At 44.3% G+C, this 23961-nt stretch overlaps 2 protein-coding genes across 5 annotated transcripts; one reads left to right on the top strand and one right to left on the bottom strand.

Moving 5' to 3' along the window:
• Positions 1-175: 175 nt before the first annotated feature.
• Positions 176-18335, bottom strand: arhgap17b (Rho GTPase activating protein 17b). 4 transcript variants are annotated; one of them, XM_037476559.2, is made up of 21 exons: positions 17909-18335; positions 14668-14707; positions 10877-10981; positions 10326-10402; positions 9842-9953; positions 9491-9567; positions 9252-9354; positions 8811-8879; positions 8562-8643; positions 7849-7976; positions 7183-7294; positions 7019-7100; positions 6765-6845; positions 5455-5568; positions 5263-5354; positions 4666-4789; positions 3592-3882; positions 2973-3088; positions 2477-2884; positions 1711-1762; positions 1119-1253 (listed from the first exon to the last, which is right to left on the bottom strand). In XM_037476559.2, exons 1-20 carry the CDS (start codon positions 17959-17961, stop codon positions 1755-1757), a joined length of 2274 nt encoding a protein of 757 aa, XP_037332456.1. In that variant the 5' UTR covers positions 17962-18335; the 3' UTR covers positions 1119-1253; positions 1711-1754. The 4 variants fall into 4 exon arrangements, with proteins under 4 accessions (XP_037332455.1, XP_037332458.1, XP_037332457.1 ...); XM_037476558.2 differs by lacking the exon at positions 1711-1762 and having other exon boundaries at positions 176-1253; XM_037476560.2 differs by having other exon boundaries at positions 1112-1762.
• Positions 18336-20122: 1787 nt separating this feature from the next.
• aqp8b (aquaporin 8b) lies at positions 20123-21697 on the top strand. The gene is made up of 5 exons (XM_037476709.2): positions 20123-20376; positions 20757-20883; positions 20979-21193; positions 21406-21540; positions 21655-21697. Exons 1-5 carry the CDS (start codon positions 20132-20134, stop codon positions 21695-21697), a joined length of 765 nt encoding a protein of 254 aa, XP_037332606.2. The 5' UTR covers positions 20123-20131.
• Positions 21698-23961: the final 2264 nt, after the last annotated feature.

Here is a 23961-nt window from a genome sequence, read left to right as displayed (position 1 = left end):
AATTATCATTTCTCCTGCAAATGCATCAGTGCATAAAAAAATCTTTATTTTTCATAAAGTAGAACAGCTGAAGATACTACTTAACTACAATGACAGATGAATTCAAGCTTTGCATCTACTTTTGATTGGTGGTTCAATCACATTTTGATAAATAACTGATGACCTGACAACACTGTAAAATGGTGAACAACCTTTAATTTTCAAGAGTAATCATGCATTGTATGATGCATTATGTGCAGAAAAGACACCATAAAAATGCAGAGGAGAAATACAAAAATAAAACAAATGGAAAAGCCAAAAACACCCCAATATGAAAAAAAGCTGCTCAGCCATGGTAAATATACACAAAATAGAATTTGGCTGTATTTGGTCATAGCTTCAAGCTTGGGTGGGAGAGATCGATTACAAGCTACGCATTTAAAATAATTAGCACAAAATATGTATTGAAAAAAAAAATCCCTTTTAATGAGGACAGGTGATTTAAAAATGTGTTAAATCTATCCATTTGGAATCAAATATTCTCCACTGGATAAAAAAAAAAAAAACTGAAATTGCACAGCATATGCACTGTGGAGAGAACACTGGAAGACAATTGCACTTTTTATTGCACAAAAGCTATAAACTTATATTCAATTTCCTTTGGCCTATATCCATTTATTTTGTGTTTAGAGTGAAGTGGGTCAATTATTGCAAAGCCGTGTAAACTGAACAACATTGAATCAGTGGCTGGCTCTAAAACATCCGCAAAAACGCTGCTGAATGTTGAACAAGATTCAACATCATCAATAGCTAGATTAAAAGTACAAATAGATAAGTGAAAGCTTTGAAAGCTCAGCACCCTTTGAGTTCAGCGTGTTTAGGTTACATACACAATATATTTAAGTCTCACTTGCCTCCCGGCCAGCAAGGCTCTGCAGTCCAATCTTAAAATACCCAGCAAACTAGAACAGAGGCCGTTTGATATGAAATCCAGTAGCTAACAGGAACTTTGAGGGTTTTTTTCTGAGATACGGCAGACGGAGAGCAGTTGTTTCCTTGTTATCAGTCACATATTTGATTCTAAACGTCACAAGAGGAATGCAGCGACCCCTCCATTCTTCACAGAGAGGTGGACTCTGTCTGAGGGTCTAAATGGGGGGCTGGAGGGGAGGTGGTGGTGGCAGGCTCCTGACCAGCAGAGCTCTCCCGGTGTTGGTCCGCGTTCACCTCAGGAATGAAGGCTCGTCCAATCCCCTTTAGGGACACGCCTCCTTCTGTGCATGACAGTTAGGGGAACATATCAGTAAAAACTCTGTTTAGGCACAACTTGAGTTCAAGCTGTGAAACAAATAGCAACACACACACCACTTTTGTAAGACACCAAAGATTGATTCTTCCATTCAGTTTTGTCAATATTGCAATTTTAGTACCAGCTAAGTGACATATTTTAGAAGGGAAGAGTATCTTTGGTGTGTTAATCGTTCAATGACATGTTTTCTACACCCGATCGGCTCAACAAAATGTGCACGTTGAATAACAGCCCCCCTGAAAACAGGTAACAGACAAAATTCCCCAGCACCGGGAAAGGTGCATGTTAGTTTCACTGGACAGCGGGGTTAAAAAGGAAGCCCAAATGCATACTAACAAACATGTGTACAGTGTGTGCAGAGTGACGCTAACATGCAGCACACACAGCAGCGAGGCCAACACAGCAGCCATTTAGATCCTTACCATCACCTGCCTTGCAAAGCTCATCTTACAGGCAGACCAGCAGCTCAGACATCTGTAATATTTATACATTTCCTGTCATGCGTCAGATCACCACATTTACATTTAGTATTTGAAGCAGTACGACGTGTTGAGACCAACAGCCAGGAAGCTAAATACAGAAATCACTCGATGCGGAGAACTGATTGATTGAAAGGTCTACACAAACATTTACTAGAGACGTGTCCCTGCTTATGTTTAATGCCCATTTCATGAAACACTGCAGTGAATCATTATCTCAATTGATAAGTATAATATGTCATAAAAATACTTTTTATTCTTTTGAGTGTAATCGACTTAAACACAGAGCTTATGTATCATTTTACTCTTCTGTTACTTTGTACTTCAACTGAAATGCAATTCAGACACAAATGTTGTACTTTTTATTCTACATATTTTGTCAATATGTGAGTAGTTACTTTGAGCATATATTGTACTATTAATCTGAATACAAATGTCTTTTTTTAAAGTAATAAAATTATCTCCACATTAAGTGTTAATGCATCCAGTTTTATAATCTGTTTATATTAAGAAGTATTTCCGTAATACATGTTTTTACTTATTGAAACAAAAACTTCTACTTAAATACAATTTTTACTTAAAGTAAACCTTCCTGCCTGTAATGATATTATCGTATTGGTAACAATTGCTGGTGCACATGGTTTCTTATACACAATACAATAAATTAGAATAAAACATATTGAAAAGTCGTCTTCGGGAGGCTGTCTACCTGTTATGATCTTGGAGGAGGAGCCGCAGACGCCGTTACCGGTGTCACTTCCTGCTGGCTGGGGGGGCGGCGGCATGCTGGGGCGGGGCCGTGGTTTGGGGGCCGGCCTGGCGGGGCGAGGGAGAGATCCAGACTGGTAGCAGGACAGCGGGCTGGACCGCGGCCCATCGCTAGGCGGAGTACCGGGAGGAGTGGGGCTGCTGGGGGGAGAGGACTCGGACTCCCCCTGCGCCTGGGGGGCTAGAGGAGGCTGTGGGGGCGGGTGGCTCGGCGCATGGATCAGGCTGTCTTTGCTGGGGTGGCGTCGGGGCGTGATGGGTGGGTAATGAGGGGAGCTGGGGGCGTTATTTGCTTGAGAGGAAAAGGGGCTGAACTGCTTGGGAGGGGGCGGAGCCTGTTTCTTGGTGCCTTCAGAGTGAAACAGTCATTTTTACACGTTACAACATTGACTTGTTAGTTTTACCCAATCAGAATTATAACCAGTACATTCTCTCACCTCTGCGAACCATGTGTGGACTTGGCCCCCTAGAACCACCCTGAGAGTGGGGGGTTCCTACTGTAAGATGGGCTGAACCATTCCTCTGGGGTGGGGGGGTGTGTTCACGGGCAGGGCTGTGGGAATACAATGAATCCAAATGTTAATCCATCAATGTCAACTCTACACGTACCACACACTCACAAGGTGAAGGTTTTAACAAAAGTAACTCAAACAACTCCATAAAGGAAAGTGTAGTGAATAAGAAGCAAAATCAGTCAAGCCGAGTATGAGCTATGTGCAAAATCAGATGGCAGGCAGGCGATAAGAAAGGGAAATATACATTTAAAAATAGGGGCAGGATGGAGAATCAAGAGGCCTGTAATCAAAGCGTCCAATGTTTTTGTTGAATGACATTCTTAATTTGTTTAAAATGCATGAGATTAAGAGCTGAAGAGGTGACAGACATTGTTATTCTCATGATTTCATATTTTAGGACATCCAACATGGGTCCTGAAAACCAAAAAGACCAACTGAACATGGGACACACAAAATAGAGGGCGGATGAGCGCCGGATTTGGCTGATTGGCTGCGAGCAGGCGGTGGAGTATTGTTGCTACCTCAGCTCGCTCCTCCTTACCTGCTCTCCTCTGCGCTGAGCTGGGCTACAACCTGAGGTTGCCTTGTCGCTACCTGGACCCCACCACCCAGACCACCACCACCACCAGCACCAGCACCAGCACTAGCACCACTCAGGCCGGGCTGCTCAGCCTCTGTAGCCGGGGAAAGAAGCTGGGGCTCAGACTGGGCAGGAACCCAGGCCTCCACAGGGGGCATTGGGGGTTGGAAGGTGGGTGAGGTTAGCTGCGGTTGCTTTCTATTTACAGCGCTGGCTCTACGTGGGGCGGGCTCCGGCTGTTTGTTAACAGGGCTAGGGAGGGGAAGAGGGGAGAGAGTTCAGGAGGACGAACCACACGCCATCAGACAAGAGACAGAGGGAGACAGAGAGAGAGAAGGATTGTGCAGGAGACGGAAAGAGACGCCGCTTCCGGAGTTCAATGAAACCAGTTCAGTTCAGTTTTAAGAACCCCAAACAGAGCGTGAAACCACATAAGTGTTTTTTTTTTTTAAATAGAACTGCGACATCTCTGCAGAGGCAGAGAAAAAAAAAAAAAAACATATGCCACACCATACAAACAGAATGCAACAAAGGAAGCCCACACAAAACATAAAACCAGCATCCTACTGAGGGACCTAGGCTTTAATTAGGAAACAGAAGATAACAAGAGTACACAAGAGTGACACACCAAAATTATAGCTCTAGACAAAATGTTATGCCAACGGTGCTGAAAACTGTTTTGAACTCACGTTCATTATCAATCATGGGGAAAACATAACTCATTATCTTATGTGGAAATCACCTAAAAGAAAAAAATAAAATAAACTAGTGCAAAAAAAAAAAAAAAAAACACAAAGCATCATTCCCTTAATTTACTTGTGGGTAATTGGATTCAGGGGAGCTACATTGGGGCGCGGCACAGCTTTGAAGTCTGGACAGGGCAGATCTTCAGTGGGGGTTTCTGTGACCGTGATGGACTCGTTGGCCACTACATAGAGGGCCGACACCGCCGGGCCCCGCGACTCCTGCCTGCTCGGCGTCTTGGGGCGAGACGGGAGGGTCAGGGTCAGGCCGAGGTTGGGGCGAGGCAGGTACCTGTCTTTACGGGGGGTGTGACCGTCCCCGTCCTGCCCCACCAGGCTGCCGGGGCGCTTCCTGTCCAGGCTGGGGTCCAGGTCTGGGGTTGCTGCGAACATGCCCGACACGTTGAAGTCCACCTCTGGTGAGGGAACAAATAGAGGAGAGGTGAAAAGAACAAATAGAGGAGAGGTGAAAACAACAAAGAGGACAAGGATGATCTAATGCTTTTAATGATTGACAGCAGTAGTCTTATAATCAGTAATGAAAATGTTTACTAAACTACTTACTATTTACTTACTTATTTTCCAAAATGTCACCAAACCAAGACTAAGAGGGTTTTGTTTTTTTAACTCAAGACAACACATTTTAACTTAAAGCTAGTGCCTCACAAACAAAACAAAGACAGCAGTTGAAACATGTCCTACAAATAGACTTTCAGTATATTTGGTCTAAATAAATTAAACCACAATGAAGACTGAGAACAATTGGTTTGCATATTTTCCCACTACATCTTTCTGGTTATTTAGTTGTCTGCTGTTCTTCTCTGCTGAACCTCCGTTAGGCAAGACGAAGAGAAGTACCGGCTCAAACACAGCAACACAGATGCTTTACCTTCAGGGAAGAACCAATCGGCGTGCTGGATAATGGGCTCAATGATGGCGACCACATGGACGGATGTGGCTGCCGCCATCTCCGCCAGCGTCCTGAACGCAGCCACCAACAGACGGGAACATTAGGAAGCATCATCAGCCTCAGCTTCACTTTGTATCAAAGGTGGAGGAGGCAACAGTGCAAACTTCTTACCCCTCAGTCTTTGCCCAGAGCAGGTTGGGCCCGAGGACTATGGAGATGTTGCTTGGAGTCATTTTATTAACCTCACTGTCCTGAGCCAGTTTAGCAAGAAATTTCACCAGATACCTGAAGCAGACACTCAAATTGCTGTAAAAGCGTCCAAGCTACTGCAATCTTCAATATTGTGGTGCAGGAATGCATTGTCTCTTTTCATTCCTTTTATTGTGCAAAGAGTGTGTTTTATGCTTTTTTTGGCACCAATCCGAACGATGGGATAATTGTTTAAAGCAGAAGTGTGTGGTTTGTTGATACCCCTGATAAAACCACAATGTTGGGGGAAAACAATTGATTGAGCCTGTGCACTCTGAGTTTTCCCTATGACCTCTCTTGTGAACGTAGTGACCTCTTTTCTGGATTGAAACGGATCGATCCTTTAGTCTATCTTCTGGCTGTCAGAGGGGGGTGTCAAACGGTACATTCCTTCAACATCTGGTTACTGTTCCTGTCCCTTGTGCAGGTGTGTCTTCCCAAGTCATTTAACGTCTGTCTGCACTTACAGCTTGTGTTGACTTCTGTGTTCTTAATGATTCTTCTATGTTCTAGTTCACATGTGTCAAACTCATGGCCCGAGGGCCATATCCGGCCCGTGAATGAATTCTCTTTGGCTAGCATGATCAAATCTATTCACTATTAGAGCTGGCCCGGCGGTATATCGCACGCATCACCATAATACTACAAATCCCACAATGCACTCTCCGTGTGTCTTCACGCATTCGCGGGCCGCGAAAGCGCGCCTCACAGTCTGTATTACATACCGCTTGTGTCAAGTTTCGTTGTGTACCTTATCATCGACCCTTTTACCGTAAAAAAAAAAACATACCAACAATCCTTTAATTTTTTCGTGGTTTTTCCCATAAAATGAAAATACGAAGCGTAGCCGCTAAACCGGAAGTACGTCGATTTTCACAGTAAGAATCGACGCAACCGTCTGTAATGACAGCGGTTACCAGGGTAACGAACCGCCAGCGCCACCCCCTTCAGCGCCACCCCCCGTCAGCCGATCGTCAGTGGCCCTGACCTGACCTGACCTGAACCTGAAATGAGTTTGACACCCCTGTTCTAGTTAGAACAGTTATACTTTCTCACAAGGGCTTGATCCACTAATTTCCACCACAGAAAACAGAGGAGAAATTCACTTAATACGTTCAGTTCTGTTGATATCAACTACTTTGGGAAAAAAAAAAAGCATACTTCTACGCTAAATAAGAAAATATTATTGCACTGGCTCAATGGGATTACAGAGTTGCTGAAGATGCTCTTACCTGAGATTTGCCTTGTGAGTTTTTGGCAAACGGTCACACGTCACCCACAAAGCCTGAAGCCTCTTGTCAGGGTCAGACACACTGAAACCACACACACACACACACACACACACACACGTGGAATGGTTACACAAGTCTCTTATCTAGATCAACATGCGAGCACACAGTGCTTCGGGTGTGGTTTTCATGTTATTTAAAAAACAGAGATAGTTTTCCAGAATATTTTAAAGAGCCATATCCGTGTGTGTTCTTACTTTGAGGCCTGAGTCCATTCGTCGTACAAGCCAAAAGTCATTAGAGGTTCAGGAAGTTCCCTGAGGTAGGACTTCAGGGCTCCTGTGTGCGAGGAGAAAGGCTATAAGAAAAGGATCTGGACCAGATGGACTCACTTTGTGTGGATCAGTTTAAGAGGGTGTACCGGCGACGGCGTGGGGATCAGAGTAGAACTCCTCGAGCTGCGAGGTGGAGCAATCCAGCGCTGCTTTTAGCTTTTTCAGCTTTGAGGCTCCGGCAGCGATTCTGAAGAGACCCTGCAGGTAAAACTGCTGATTAGGGCTTTTTGTTCAGGTGCACATGCCCGGTTTGAGTGCAGAAATTGAAGAAGTGATTCTGGGCATCAGGAAAGCAGAAGTAAAGCAAATAAAGGCCGCTGTCAGTAAATGCCCAAGAAAGTCGGGTTTGCCAATAGTGAAGTTTCTCTTTCTGTATGAAAGAGAAACTTCTCTAGAAGTGCAGCATGACTTTTGTTTCCTTAAATAAAACTCTGCTCCTTGGGGAGTCTAGAGATATGGTTACAATTGAATAGTGAAATGCTTAACAGATGCCTGCCTGCGCGCATGTACAGACAGACACACACACACACACACACACACACACATTTCCCCAAATTCAAAGCTATCTGACCACAAGTTGGCCACAGATGTTTCCAGACTGTACGTGCCATCATTTGTAGTGCGTACGCATTATGATCCATAGAGTGAAGTTTTTATTGGTACAAATGCATGTCCAAATCCTGGTTATTTAACCCTCATTGCATCTACTCAAATTTCCCCTGCCTGCCATCCATCCATCCATCCATCCATACCTCCTCCTTCATGCCGGTCTCGAGCAGCATCATGACGCAGGCTTCCATTGGCAGAGCGATCTCGCGGTTGCTCCTCTTCAGGTGCTCGTCCAGAGACGTGCCGAACGCTGGCTTCTCCATCCAGGAGTCTAGCAGAAACAGTGCAGTTCTTTATAGGGTTATTACACAGTCGGTGGTGAATATGTTACAATGCGGGGTCTCGCGTGGTGCCTCCTTTCATGCAACTACATTGATATCCCAGTGATACTTTTACTGTGTGAAGTCTTTATCATGCACATGGATACATTTCATTGAGCCAAGTCAAGTCTTTTATCCCCAACACCATTTACAGAATTTCTCATTGTCAAACTGCAAGAGGCTGGTTACTTTAGGACATCTAAACACTCTACAGAAACACAATGTGAGACAAACCGATGCAAACATATTTCACGTATTGTTGCTTTCTGAAGTATGAATTGACTTAGAGTCTGTTGAGCTGCCTTGTTTATGATTTTCTTTATTTGCACTGTTGAGCTGCCTTGTTTATGATTTTCTTTATTTGCACTGTCAAACCTGGACAAGTGCAGCCGGTCTACATTTCTCAGAGCAGCTCGTCTGTTGTAAACTTCAACAACAACAACAACATTACTACTATGTCTGCTAGGACTATGTTAGGGTTCAGAGACAAATCCATGTAAATGTTACGTTTTAATGCTTTAAATTGAGCTGTGCACCTTGCTGCAATTTGATTGTTGGTATAGCAGCCTCCATAGCTGCCAGCGACCTCCTGTGGTAGTCCGCCTGGGCCTCTAACAACTGGTGCAAATACACAAACAAAATCACAGGTCATAGATACAAATGTTGGCATAGAGCAAAGAGGTAGAGCGTTCTATCTACATCACCATACAGTTATCGTGGTACAGATCACATTTGCATCACATTTCCATTTCAGTTTAAGGTCATTCAAATAGAAGTGCACCCACCAAGACAAAGTAGCGTGCATAGTCTCCCTCTTTGGATGCAAAGTTGTACAAGTCTGCAGAGAGCTGGTCCTGTAGGATGGAAAATACATATATACATATTTTCATGCATCGCAATTATTATGGCAACCTTAAACATTCTGCTCTACTCATCACTCAAACTTCTCATTAAGAGCAGATGAACTCCAGATGACAAAGCAGCGACCTTCACATCTGTGGCCCTAATAATGTGCACAGTCTGTTGGGTCCTGTTACAAGGCTTCTTTTGTTCAGTCAGTTCATAAGACATGAGCCTCACTTGATGAAGAGGCCCTAACTGCAATGTAGAGCCATCAGATCAAATATGCTATGTACAGTGCAGCATGTATGAACCACAGGCGAAGAAGCCTTGGGCTGCTGTGTGACGACATGAATCCTTTCCCAGAGTAACAAAGCAAGATCTACCTTGCATATTTCCACTTTGTTGAGAGCCTCGTCCATCTCGTCTTTGAGGGAATCGGCCTTTGCTGCCATAGCGTGGTTGTTGGACTTTGCTGCCTGGTAGTACCTGTAGGGCAAGACATTATTTAGACAGATGTTATACAGCAAGCGTCGGATTTGAATATTTCCATTATTCTACGATTAGACATCAAGGTTAACATTCAGAAATAGTGGGACTAAATAAAGATTAGAAACCACAGCACCTCGTCTTGGCCGAGTCATAGTCCAGAACCAGCTTGGCGAGTTGTTTTCTCTGTTTTTGAATATTGGGAATCTCAATCTGTGAGAGAAACGGGGAGGTCAGCATGCCGTCTGCACACGCACTTCACAGTCAACACTGGAGCAAACATTTTCCCATGAGAACATTTAGTCAATATCGCTCATGCAGTAGTTCTAGTAGTAGTTTAACACACAAAAAAATGCCATGTTGAATTTGGCACATTGAATGAGTTTAAAACACACACACTGTTTACCGATACGCTGTACGGAGTGTTTTAGTCAATAGTAAGTCCCATGTGATGCCTGGAGCCTGAAGAGAGCTGCAGGGTTTTTACCTCAGCCAGCTGGTTGAGGGGCTCCAGGACGTCTCGCTCAATCTGGACTTCATGCTGCATCAGTTCAGCCGCTAACCTGCTCTCAGCCTCCCCACACACGTCCATCATCTTGCTGTTCTCACACACACACACACACAAACACAGACACAAACACACGTAAGGGCTGTCATCACTTCTTTTCTCACAGGGAGAAAATCACACTGCTTGTTGGACCCTTAACGGTTCTTCCCTTCAAATAATCACTTTTAATGTTTTTTTAGTTTTTTTGGATCGATGGAATTCATTTTTCCATTGTGTGCCAGCAGGAAGGCTGTACCAAGGCGATCTCATCTCCAGGTTTCATTAATACCCAAAAAGAAAACACATTCAGTTAGCTACAATCTCACTCTGTCTCTTTACGCCTCCTTACCAAAAAAGCCCAACCTGCTGCGATTGGTTGGCGAGACCTGAAACTGGTTTCAGCAGATGTGTTTTTTTATCTCACCCGATCAGACTTTCGTCTCCCAGCTGACTGCCTCCCTCCTGCATGGTCTGGGACAGCGTCGTCAGCGGCAACTTTTTCTGCAAGCAGACGGGCGGACAGAGTTTAGCCAACAGCCAAATTCCCCCGAAATAAGTTTAGGTATCAGGCATTTGCAATAGAGCTAAAAGCAAAAGAAGGGAGATAAAAAAAATGAGACCAAGTAACATGACCACTGACCGGATTTTTTTTTGTGTTGACTTGTGATATCCGTGACAGCGACGCGGGCTGGAGGCCAGCACTGAATATTTCTCTCATGAGTGTCTCTCATGTCAATGTGTTACATAAGACGGGAAACTATGTTTCCATAGCACAGGACAGCAGAGCCTTGCTAATACTGACAATATCGTCAAAGGGATTCAACTGTTGCTAATACAGAGATGCATTAGCAACAGTTGTGTAGCGCGTTGCCAAAGCGCTGAGATGAAAGGGAGGAGGTGATGCCCAAAAGTCTATAAAGTCTACAAAGCGCAGCTGTGTGATGAAGAACAGTCCGGAGACAGAGTGCTTCTTACATGTCTCTTCTCTGTGTCCGTGCCCAGCTGACCCTGCAGGCAGGACACCAGCTTCTTGTGAGTGTTGTGCGACATCAAACGCACCAACTCCAGTCGCCTCTCGATCTGCACAAGACATAAAGGGTTAAATAAAAATAAAAAAATGTTAAAAACTAAACAGGTACACGTCCATCTTCACACTTTCTGTCCTGCTGTTGTTTTTGAAAGACGACGGGGGACGCCGATGCCGTTTGTTACAAGAGGTTGCACCGCCTTCCAGACGGAGGCAAACTGGGCAGATAAGTGATGGGTTGATGGATTGTGATCTTCACTACAAATAACATTTGAGTCCACGCAGAGATATTATCAGGGATAACATTATCGGCCTCATCTACTGGCTTCGCTTCAGGGAAGTACGTTATGTGCTTGCTTTAACCCTTTATCGTGCTTCACAGCAGAACACGACTAATGTTTTTAAACCATTTGCCGGAGTTAGTTTCACATAATTGTCCACATTGAACACCCATCAAATAACACGAGTGGCCTAAATGTATGAAGTACATTCTGGAAAAACCATTGAGAATAAGATCCAATCCAGATATATAAGAATACAAATTAAGTTCCTTCATCACCATCCTGTTAATTGATTTGCAACATTGCGTAGAGGGGCAAATTATAAAATGAGATATTACTGCTCCAAATTAACCCCAAATACAAAAAGAAAATTATGTTTTCAGGTTTTGGGGCATACAACTCTAATTAGAGTGTCCCTGGATGTACCACATGTGAGAGTTTTCAGTTCCTGCCTGCAGCTTAAATACCATTGTGATAATCACTCAACTGCTATCTTAGTCCCAGTTTCAAGCAACTGCTGGTTGAATTCCATTCGTTGCTGAAATGAACTGAAGCCAGTGGCCGAATGGAAGTGTATAAAAAGGTAGTGTACCAAAGCATGCGAGACGCTTGTGTCTCCAAGTATCCACTTCCTGTTTCAACATCCAGCTGCGTCGCTACATCTGAGGCCCTCATTTGCTGTCTGAACCCCATCTAGCTCCCCCTCTTTTTCCTTTATCCTCGTTAACTTGCTGTTCTTCACGGCATACAGGTCTTTTCCTCTCACACCCAAAACTTTTCCTTCGACTTCCCTCTTTTTACTCTCTCCTCCCTCTTTCCTGCAGCTGGACTTGGCTTCCTTGGCCTGATCCTATTGATTCGCTCATCGTTCAGCTGATCCCTGGCTCTGATTAATCGATGGATGTCTAACTCTAATCTGGATCCAGACGTCTCGAAGCAAAGAGGGGAAGAAAGAGGCCAGACTGGATACGATCGCGTCGGCTCTGCCCAGTTTTCCACAAATGCACCCGGAGACCCTCGGGAGAAACGCCCTTAACGAACAGACGTCAAAAGTTGGACAGACTATACTAATAAAATCAGGAAAGTCCCTGATCATATTCACAGACAAGCGCACACACACACACACTCGTCTTCAATCATACTACGTCATCTGCTCTGTCCCATTTCTGTAGAACTGCCAGATCGTGTTGCTTGCACACACACACACACACACACACACACACACACACACACACACACACACACACACACACACACACACACACACACACACACACACACACACACACACACACACACACACACACACACACACACACACACACACACACACACACACACACACACACACACACACACACACACACACACCTCCAGTCATGCAGCGTGCCAAAGGTTTACAAGACTGTTAATATCCTCTCTTTTTTTTCCCATACAGCAATGACAACAGCGGACAGAGTGAGCATGCGACCTCTGACCTACAAGAGCATAAAAATGTGTAATGTTTAGTGAGTCACAGAGGAACCGGGGGGGGTTACGGTTTCGTTTCGTGGTTTGGAGCTGCTTTCGGGGGTGTGGGTAGCTGCGGAGCCGGTGGGCTGGCTGACCTCGTTGGCAGCGTGGCTAACGGCAGAAACAGGATCTCGGAATAGTCGTGCTGGCCTTCAGGGAGGGGTTCGACTTTTTGGGAAACACGCTCATTTTCTTCGGAGTGTAGTTGGAAGAGAAGGTCAATACAACGGCCGTGCGTGTCCGTCGGATGGGAGGCTACTGCTTCACGTCGGCTTATCTCAGCTTTAAAAGATGATCGACATGCTCATTATATCTCATTTGTGTTTTTAAACAGAAAATGTAAAAAACACTATTTGCCATGAATAAATAGTGCAGAACATTAACACTGTAAAACCTTTCAAAGTTACTCTCCTTTTTTTGTGCTGATCCGATGGTCATTTGGGTTTATGCAGAGTCTGCCTTGGAGTCGTTACGGCTGAAGACATCCAAGCTACTTCCACAGTGGCGACTGCTCGGCGGTCACATTCCTCGCAGAGAGCTGCAGCTACAGGAATGTCCAACGCAGCACAAAGCTCCTGTCGTTCACAACGAGGGCCGGAGAGGAGGCATTCTCTGGAGGGGTTGGGTCACTTTGTTCTTCACGCTTTTGGGACAATGGTGCAACATAGAGTCGTCTCTATAAAGCCGCCTTGATTGCAGCAAAACGACATGTGCATATGTGGTTTTGGATAAAGTATTAATTCCCTTTTCTCGCTACCAAGCTTTTGCATCGTTTGTTGCTGCGCATGCAAAACCACACAAGGTGCATAGTTCACTGCTGCGTGTAGTAACACTTTGACTTTGATGACCGAATGAAACACTTGAGACTCAACATTCACTTTTCATTGCAGAAAAGCTCCTTACTAGCAAACTGCTGCTTCTTCTTCAGCCACTCCCATTTCTTCAAAACTATTTTCCTCGCCGTGATCTCACATGCCAGAGCACTCCCATCCCCCAACACACACACACACACACACACACACACACACACACACACACGCACGCACACCAGGATTTCCAGAACCTAGCCAGGGTTTGCCCTGAGTGGAAAACCATGAGGCACTTTTCCTACGTAGCAAAACCCCTGAGCCAACGCGGTGGAAGTGAATCAAAGTCTCCCCAGTAGGATTTTAATACTGCTACGAGATTTGGCACCAGCAGGCAGGCTCAGGCATGATGGCTTTAGCATGTGAGGAGAACTTCGTCCAAGTCTTACTCCTGCATCTCGTCCTTCCAGAAAACAACTGTAGTTACGCGGGTTTGGGGGTGAACAGCACATGACAGGCTTCTCGGGTGTCAATGGCTCAATGACACTCCCATTCACGTGAAAGCAGGAGACGCAGAGTGTGCAACAACACAAAGTTTCCCTTTCAGGAATTTCAATGATGACGTATTTTTACACGCACGTCCTTATTGGTTGAAAAGTTAAGTAAAGATTGCGAAACTTAGGTTCGTGGGAGATTATTTTCATTATCCCTTAATCTGCTTCTTCATCAATAATTTTTTCCCACTTAAAATATGTCAGGAAAGGGCTAAACATTACATGTTGGTCAATTCAATTGTCTTGCAAAATGACAAACTATTAAATTACCGTTTAACTATTAAATTAAGTTAGTTGCTAACTTAATATTCTCTAGGTTAATCAATCAAAGAATCCATATGAGAAAGTCTTCAGGCTTCTTTTTGAGATAAATATGCTGAATATTGCTGTTCTATTGACCGTAAAACGGACTTATGTGAAACATATGAACGCAAAGACATGCGTCTCCACAGCAACCCGCTAACGAGAATTACTAAGGTCCATCCATCCACCACAGCAGCAACGCTGTGCTTGTAACCCTTTTAAATACCAGATGTAGTAAGTTCAATATATAGATTCATCTCATAGAGGAAAATGTCATATTCACCTGAAGGAGGTCATCACTCAGCACCTCAGTTTTCTCAGCCCTGTTGAGGGAAACACACAATTTGAAGCAAAGGTCAAACACAGCAAATACAGAATATACAGAGACATACAGAGATAAGAGTAATCAATACTAAACAATATAATGCAATGTTGAGGATTTTAGTCAAGGGCCACACACAACGACTTCGAATTAAATTCATTTTATTTTGTATAGCCCAAAATTACAAGTTTGCCTCAGAGGGCTTTACAGTCTGTACACATGCAACATCCTCTGTCCCGAAATCCTCACATTGGCACAGGAATGAAATGCGGCAAGTATGTATGCAGAGTTTGGACATGTCGCTTTGTGCTTTTCAACTAAAACATTTGTCACTTGTCGCAGTTTGAACAGCGAGGAAGTGACAGGACCATCAATTTAAAGAAAAACTGTTTTTCCAGACCAACCTGTCTGCGCCTGGAGCAGTTAAAGCGCACTAAAATGTCACGTGATTGTGAAGCATGTGGGAGCACACACACACACACACACACACGCACACACGCGCCTGAGGCAAGTTTCCACGACAGACTTGGTGAATTCCTGCAAACAAACACTTCCTCTTGTGTCATCTTCACCTTGCTTGTTATGGCAACAGGGGAAGGCGGAGGGGTGGGGGGGGGGGGGTTGCCAAGTGGCTTGTTGATGTCTGAGACACACTGAACATTGTAGCGGAAAGCAGGACGGCGACACCACTCCATTAAAAAGCGTCTGGGAAAATGTGGAAATGGACGAATCAACCACGAAATAAGAAGCACAGCGACCGCTCCCACACACACACAACACCCCCCCCCCCCCCCCGAGGACCATTCCCGGCCCACACTATTGATTCAAATCTCACAGGAGTCAATTAACTCGCTGCCGCACTATTACCCAACACTGTCACAAGTCACGCCCTAAAGATAAAACCTGCTTCACTCAGCTGTGTCCAGCTTGTGCCAGGAGCAGAAATTCTGGTTCCTCATGAATCTACAGACGGTTGTTAAATGCATGTGGTCAAAGGTTGGATTTTCAGTACGCAGCATAAGTACTGGCAAGCCGAATGGAACGCAGATACTGTGTTGAGGCAAAAAGTATTTCACTCCGTCCATTTGGCTCATCTCTTATGGGGGGGGTTTTAAGAAAAAAAATGTTTCTCGCTGGTTAGGGGAATATCTTTGGTTTTGGATTGTCGGTGGAACTAAACAAGACTTTACCGTTGTCACAGCCCTTGGATCTTTTCATTCTTAGCGTCATCAAATAATCAATAAAGAAATCCAACCAGAACAGTAGGTTGCACACATTTATTTTTAGTCAATTTTAGACCATTTAAAAAAAAAAAAAAACATTTTTCATTGTTTTCCTTAGGCTTCTCGTTCAACTATGTGCCGCTTTAGATCGCTTTCAACATTGAATCAGCATTGATTTAAGGAGTTCAGCTCGACTGTCCGCCAGCTATTGTTCTAACAAAAGACTCCCTCGATGCTGCAGCCCAGAGCCTCAAAGAGAACCACACAGAAAGAGAAAAAGCAATTGTGTTACTTGTTCATCACGTGTCATCTGATTTCTATTAAGTGCCACAGAGGTACGCAAGGATCCCTCAACGTTGCATTGCTCTTTGAACTTAAAACCACTAACCCATTAAACAACTACATGTGAATCAAACCGCTTCCTCTTTTATGAATAAAAGGCCCCTGCGGCTGTGCGAAGTCCCCGGTCCGATGGAAACGCTTACTCCACAGAAACCCGTCCGTCCCCGGCCCTTCCTGTGCCGAGCAGAGAGCCACAGCGGCACAGCAAAACAAACTCACCGCTTTGTGGTTTGATACCACACAAAAAAAGAAGAAAATAATCTGTTTCATTCCTATCTTCATAAACGCTTGTGTGTGTGTGTGTGTGTGTGTGTGTGTGTGTGTGTGTGTGTGTGTGTGTGTGTGTGTGGAAGGATGGTTCATGATGACGGACATAGGAGCGCTGGTCGTCATGGAGATGGGATCTTTATACTTTTTCTTTGAGAATGTGAACTCATCGCTTTGGTGAGCGATTGGGCCTTTTTCCTCAGCCTGAAGGTGTGTAACGTCCAATAGTACGCTTTTGTTTACTTCTGCTTTTTGGGACTTTATATAGAATGTAGTAGGGTGCTAGAAGACATCACTCAGGGTGCCGGAAGTTGTGAATTTCTATTTTTCTATTTGAAGAAAACATGTCGACATTCGACACCCTAATTTGACCTGAAACTATCCAGTCTAATTCACTGCATACTTTCTAATCTCAACCATTTTTTGATACGAGGCCACGACTTCCCCTCTGCTTTCATGCGGCATCAATGGCCTTCCTGGCATTCAGCAGTAATCCACAGTGGGAAAGTGTGTGTGTGTGTGTGTGTGTGTGCATGTGTAAGCCTGCAAGGGTTTCTGCTTCTCCGTCAAAGCTGTCACTCGGATCAGTTGAGTTCGACTACTTCTCCGACATAAGGGGGGGAGTGCAATCGGAAGACAGAGACGGGCCGGCGCTCATTGGAAAAGAGACGTTACGGGGTCATCGTCTCCGCGGCAGCAACTGATGGAGAGCGGGGCTGGAAACCCCCAGTGGGGCGGAGATGAAGTGGGAGGAGGGGATGGTAGAGATAGTGGGAGTGTATACACTAACTTCCAGTATCTTCACACATCAGGAAACATGTGTTTGTGTGCACACCCTAGCTTTTAAAAGCAAAACATCAGCCCCAAAAGAAGCTCTTTTATAATGTGTCAGCTTCTACTGAAGGGGGGGGGGGGGGGGGCAAAGTGGAGGCGCTGAGCTGTTCTAGTTCTCTCTATAAGTATGAAGAGATATGAAGAGGGACATGGAGTCCATTAAAACAAACGTCAAATAATGGCAATGATTCAACTTTTAAATGGATACATTTGTGTTTTAAAGACAAAAAAACTTTTATTTTTTATTTAATGGACCATCAACTAAAATAACGATAATGACGAGTTTTGTCAGCTGCTCGCATTGTTCTCACTATCAAAGTCCGATGTGGACACGTTTTGGTGAGTTTCCGGCAGGCACAGCTGTAAACTATCCAGGTACTCATCAGCCCAGCCCTTCCGACCATGACACGTGACCATAGAACGCAAACACCTGGGAATATTTACCCAAAATCACGAGAAATGTCCACAGCCTGGAGCCTGCCAGAACCCAAGTGTAGTTGCAACAATGTCCATCGTCGGAGGCGAACCGCACTCACCTTCCGACCGTCTGGTTGGCGAGCTGCCGCATCCGATTGAACTGTTTCTTCATGGCGTGTCCTTGCCGCGCGGCGCCTTGGGAAGTTTGGTAAAAGTTTGTCGTTCCTCCGCCGCTGATTCCAAATAAAAAAAAAAAAAAGAGTTGCGCTACGTCGCAGCCATGGGGGCGAAAAAGGCTGACCTCCCCCCAACCCCCTTCTTCTTCTTCTTCCTCCTCCTGCTCCTCCTCACTTTTAACGCACTAACAACCGGACGGGTCGAGCACCTAAACGCGGTGACATCGGTTGAAATAGCCGCATACGAGCTGCTGGATCCCCATCGCCCACGACCCGTGGACTTCCTATTCAGCCGACTGGTTTGCGTGCAACTAGCGCGTTGAAGGAGGAAGTGTCTTCTACTTCCCTACTGTACGCCGCGCGGCCCATGTGACATGTGATACCTTTGCAAAGGGGGGTTAAGTATACATGACTGGCAAAGTCACTGTCATTGAATTGGTTGACATTAAAATGTAGCTTTTAACCCGGTAGATTATAGAAAATAGTGTTTCAAATAAATAAAATCAAATAAATCCCTCAACTAAATGGGAGAAAACTGGTGACACGCGGCGCCCGGAAATGTCGCAACACCACACGTGCAAAAAGCTGTCAACGGTTGCAAAAATATATAAAATAAACAGCCGTGCGTGTGATTGCATTAATTCCACTGACCCGGGGTCAGCCCGTGTCACGTCTGGGGGGGGGGGCAGCGTGTTTCTCCGCATTGATTTGGGGTGATCGGTCCTGCCATTAAACGCTGGAACGGCGCTCTGCTGCCACCGTCTGGATCCTGTGAAAGAGTTAAAGATATTTCGGCTCCTTATTGGCTTTTTCACACAAAGGGCACACCTCTGCCTTATCTGCCCTATATAGCCTGTATTATGAGGGTCAATGTTGTATACATGGTAAAGTCCTTCCTATTCGAGAAGCAGCAATGCAATGTGACCAATGAACTGTTTGCCATCGGGCCAATAATGACTATATGATCCCAATAAATGGAATGAAATATGTGGGATCTGTTCATTCCTCTGTGCAAGTCTTTACTTTACTGAGGGTACTTTAACCCAGGGTTGTCTTAGTTAAAGAACAACTAAGGGTGAGGTTTAAAAAGCTCATAATAATGTACTAACGACAGCTGGGTCCCTGTTTTCCTCAATAACTATTCCTTATTTTGACTATTAAACTATTTTGTCTTGAGTCTTGTCGCTGAAACCAGATTTTATTTATTTAGAATACAGGTCTTTTTTTCAATAGTATGAGTTTATTCAACATTTCACACTATATTCAAACTTAAATGAATCAATTCTTTCCCACTAAACCTGCTGACAAATGTTCACACAAAAGGTATCAAACATGCATTATTTCATTTGCAGTTAAATATTTAAAATTTATTCCAACAGTTTAACATAATAAGGAAATTTTGTTCAAAAAATGTAGTATATCAATGAATATATAATCATATGTACATATATAACAATATTCAGAATATGAATAACTATTACCATATCCTAACTATTATAAATATCCAATATACATTTCATAATATAAATATTATTTTAAAGGATGAATACATTACAATATTTATATTCAATTCAATTCATTTTATTTTGTATAGCCCAAAATCGCAAATTACAAATTTGCCTCAGAGGGCTTATATATTATATATTTATATAAAATCTATTAGAACAAACACATATTGACTATTTTTAATATAAATTAATTTGATTAAATGCTTACACAATGCTAAGAAAGCATCAAATTACAGTTTATTTTTGTGTTTTACAAGATGACTGTGTACTTGCAGAGTCTGTTTGAAGCCTCTCTACAGTCACTTCCCCCGACCCTCTTTTGGAAAAGATTAATTGGCAAGTGGAATTTCCTGTATCATCAAATTATACTAACTTCATTTAACTTTCATTGTCGCTAAATGCATCAAATATCTTTTGCAAGTGCACTTTTAACAAAAGGGCATGTGATGAACACGCCATGCTGGATTAATAAGAAAACGAGTCAGTGAGTACATAACAAGTCGGCGAAGCACCTCCGCCAACACTAACCTTAGGCACCAAGGTCTGTGTGATTAGCCGAGTAGATATCTCTGTGTGCACACCTCGGGTCAGCACACTCAGTGCTACATCCTCAGCTCTCACACCCGGACCTCACCGAGGACTCGTGGCTGACGAGAAGATGGAGACAGGAGAAGTCGGAGCGTCTCTCGTGATTTCAGAGCCCAAGCCGTCTCCACTGAGGCCTCCAAACATGTTTGAGAGGCTGTTTCAGCCCTGTCTGGGCGAGCTGGTGGGAACTACTTTCTTCGTGTTTGTCGGGTGTGTGTCGGTCATAGAGAATGTGGAGTCCGCAGGGAGGCTTCAGCCGGCCCTGGTGCACGGTCTGGCCGTCGCCGTTATGGTGGCCTGCATGGCCGAGATCAGGTGAGAAGCATTGAGTTTGCCGTGCACCCTGGACAAGTATTGTTTTATTTTAGTGATGATATAATTCCTTCCTGTGTGTTGAATGGAAAACTAATCCCATTTTGATCAGAAACAGGATTTCCAAACAATCCATATATGATCACTCTGAGTCCAAATATCCTTATCTGACAACAACAAAAAGCTTTTTTTCTTCCAAAGAATTTTTGCCATTATTATAGGAAATATTCAGTGAATGAATGAATCAGACTTGTATATCCATGCATTTAATAATTCCATCTGTGTTAAACTATTCCATCCTCTGTAAACTGCCCAAAATTAATCTGTAACAGTAACAAAGCTGCTAAAAACTCATTCTTTTTTGGGGTCCTTTGTGTCTGCAGTGGTTCCCATTTCAACCCCCCGTTCACCATAGGCATCTATCTATGTGGGGGCATGGAGATGCACATGGTGGCCCCGTACATTGTGAGTCAGCTGGTCGGAGGGGTGCTCGGAGCTGCCATGGCGAAGGTGAACCCGTCTCATTTCTGTGTCTCCATGACGTCCACCTCAGACTCTCTTCCACGCGCACGAACTAGACTCGAGTCACCGCCTCTGCCCCGCAGGCGATGACCTCGAGTGAGAACTTCGCCAAAGCCCACGGGGCCGCGTTTGCTCTGCTGCAGCCCGACGGCAAGATAGGGCGAGCCGTGTTTGGAGAGGTCGCCATGACCTGCCTGGTCACCATGGTGGTGCTGCTGGGGGCCGTCAACGCCAAGACCAGGAGTCCCCTGGTGCCGTTTATGGTGGGGTGCACTGTGGTTATCAACGTCCTGGCAGGGTGAGTAGAGAATAGTGAGGAAAAGGACTTGTAGCTAACGATTAAGTGAAATTGGTGGGTGAAAGTGGAAGAGTTTGAGGGACGTCTTGCAGTAGAATTCGTAATGACTTAACCTCTTGTTGGGACGCATCCATGGTATTTTATTTTTTATTTTATATTGACACTAGCATTGTTTACTCATCTGAATATCTCATATCTGTTTGTTTTGTCAGCGGAGATGTATCTGGCACCTGCCTGAACCCAGCCAGAGCCTTCGGTCCGGCCATAGTGAGCAACTACTGGGTTTATCACTGGGTCTACTGGGTGGGACCCATCACTGGAGGGCTAATAGCTGCTGCACTGGTTCGGTAGGTGCAACCCGACATTTACACATTATACCCCTGAAAAGATGCCGATGTTACTGTATTTGGTTTAAGGTGTCATTTCTGAACGCTCAACAAAACCTTTGTTTTATTTTGCAGACTCCTCCTTGGGGACAGGAAGATGCGACTCATTCTGAAATAACATCTTGTGCCTGAACTTACAGTACAAATCCTTCTGGACTCAGATCTCTGTGCATGATTACGTCTTCTTTGAAGTTAGGTATCAATACATGAATATCAAATTCATTGCCAAAACATATATGAGTCATGTGGTCAGCTAGTAAAGGAAAAACATTTCACGATTTTAAAGAAATACTCGATAACGAGCCTCCTAAACACTTACAAGGATGCTTTTCATGGCATGATATGCCTTTGGTTCCATCCCGGTGTGTCCTGGGGACTTTTGTGTGTTCTCCCAGTGTAAGTGCGAGTTTTCTACAGCATCTTTAGGCTTCCTCCCATCGTCCAAAGACATGCAGCTTCATTTATTCTATAAACTGTATTCCTACATACAATATTATGACTTCTTTTTGTTTGATTTTTGTTTGAATTTCTATAAGAATTCTATACAATCCCTTTTTTGGGGGTCTACCATACCAAAAACAATACTTTTTAGTTACTTTTTTCAACATGCTTAATTAACAGGAACAATAAGTCACTTTCTTCACCAGGTGCCCGAGTGAAGACTTTTCTATGTGGAGATGTATAGAAACCCTCCAACAGAACTAAAAAGAAAATACACAAAAAAAAAGCTTGAGCTGAAATTCAATCACTTCAAACTTTCAACCAATAATGCTCATCCACGTTGAAAGGAGACCAAATGGTAACCCCTTTGAGCCAAACGACAACTCTGCTCCAGCTTTGTTTGCCGGCCACTCGGCCCCTGCTCTCTATAGCCAGGGCAGTGAATGCCTCTTCGGCACTTGAGAGTATCATGCTGTTCCCATATTATGCCCCTGGGCCTCCCCGCAGCAGTGGCCCACATGGGAAAGCGGGCCAGGCGGTGGGATAAACCAATTACGCCCCCCCCCCACCCCCCAAGTCTGGGTGGACTCCTGCCGCTGCAGTGCGCGGCAGCTCCGGGCCCCGGGCCCTCCTGGGCTGGGTCCCCATGAGAGCCGGATGGAATTCCCAGCTATATTTTACTTGGAAATTTGACATGGTGGCCCCCTGGGACAATAATGAAGGAGGAGCTCTCAAACTGGGCAGGATGGAAAAAAAGTTTGGGCGACATTTATCAAACAAACCAATCTTTAACGCTGTCTTTTATATGTACGGTGGATACTTCTGTGTAAACAGCAGAAACGTTTCTCATATTATGTTTCATTCTCGTTCTGAATATTTGCGACTACCAAAGATCTGCTTAATACAGCCATGAAATGCCTCGTGAGATGTCTATATACATGGAGAGACGATAGACGCATCGAAAGAGGAGTATAAAAAAGAAAAACAAGAATTGGAGCAGAAAAAGACAAACTTAGACGTATCCCTGGTCCTCTTGCTTCTTGGATTCACGATCCCTGATGGTTTCTTGATGACAGCAGCTGTGACAATGGTCATTATGTCTGCCGGGGGCCTTGTCACTGCAGGGCCATTGTGTGGTCCCCATTCACCACACAGTCATTTACACTTTCATTGGCAGCTATTTAGTCCTCATAAAAAGTTCAACACACCAATTTGTGAGCCCTGCTCAGCCAAGGAGAAGTGTGGAATAGGCAAAGAAAGCAGTTTCTTTTAAAGTCAATTAATTGTTCTCTTGCACTGGGAGGGGCCGAGGGGGAGGATCCCCGGGCTTTGGGGCCTCACATCTGTCCATTGGTCTTCCCCGCCGTGGAGGGGCCAAACAACTCAAAAGAAGAGAAAACTCCAATTCAGTCTGCTCTGGGCTTTTTTTGGATTCGATTTTATGCCAGTTTTATCCTATTATCATAAGTATCTGATTACAGGGGAAAAGATGGGACACAGAAGGAAAAAGGGGCCAAATTAAGCTCATTTGACCCCCTTTTTCTTAGGGATCCTTAAATCACATTCTCTTAAAAAAGGGGGGGGGGGGGAAATGATGCATCCTACGATGGGAAAAGAGGGACTTAGTAATTTAAGCCTTTACTCGTTCCCTTAAGGGGCCTGAGCATTCTTGTGAACCGGAGGGCCTCATGAAATTTAGATTTTTATGCACTGTTCATGAGCTCTGTTCAACTCCAACACAATCAGGAAGAAAATGTATCAGGTTATCTGTGAAAAATATATTGATTAGATATTATCCACAGGAGATGTATATATGGTTTACGCTTAAGATGAGTATAGGTTGATAAAAATGGGAAGATCTCTTTTTTGATGATCACTAATTCTTGCATAACTAAAATATGTTTTTGATATATTGTCTTACTGACAAAAACTTGCAAAACT

Source organism: Pungitius pungitius, chromosome 12 (genome assembly GCF_949316345.1).
Source record: "Pungitius pungitius chromosome 12, fPunPun2.1, whole genome shotgun sequence".
Lineage (NCBI taxonomy): Eukaryota > Metazoa > Chordata > Actinopteri > Perciformes > Gasterosteidae > Pungitius > Pungitius pungitius.
This window is presented reverse-complemented; position numbering and strand designations above follow the sequence as displayed.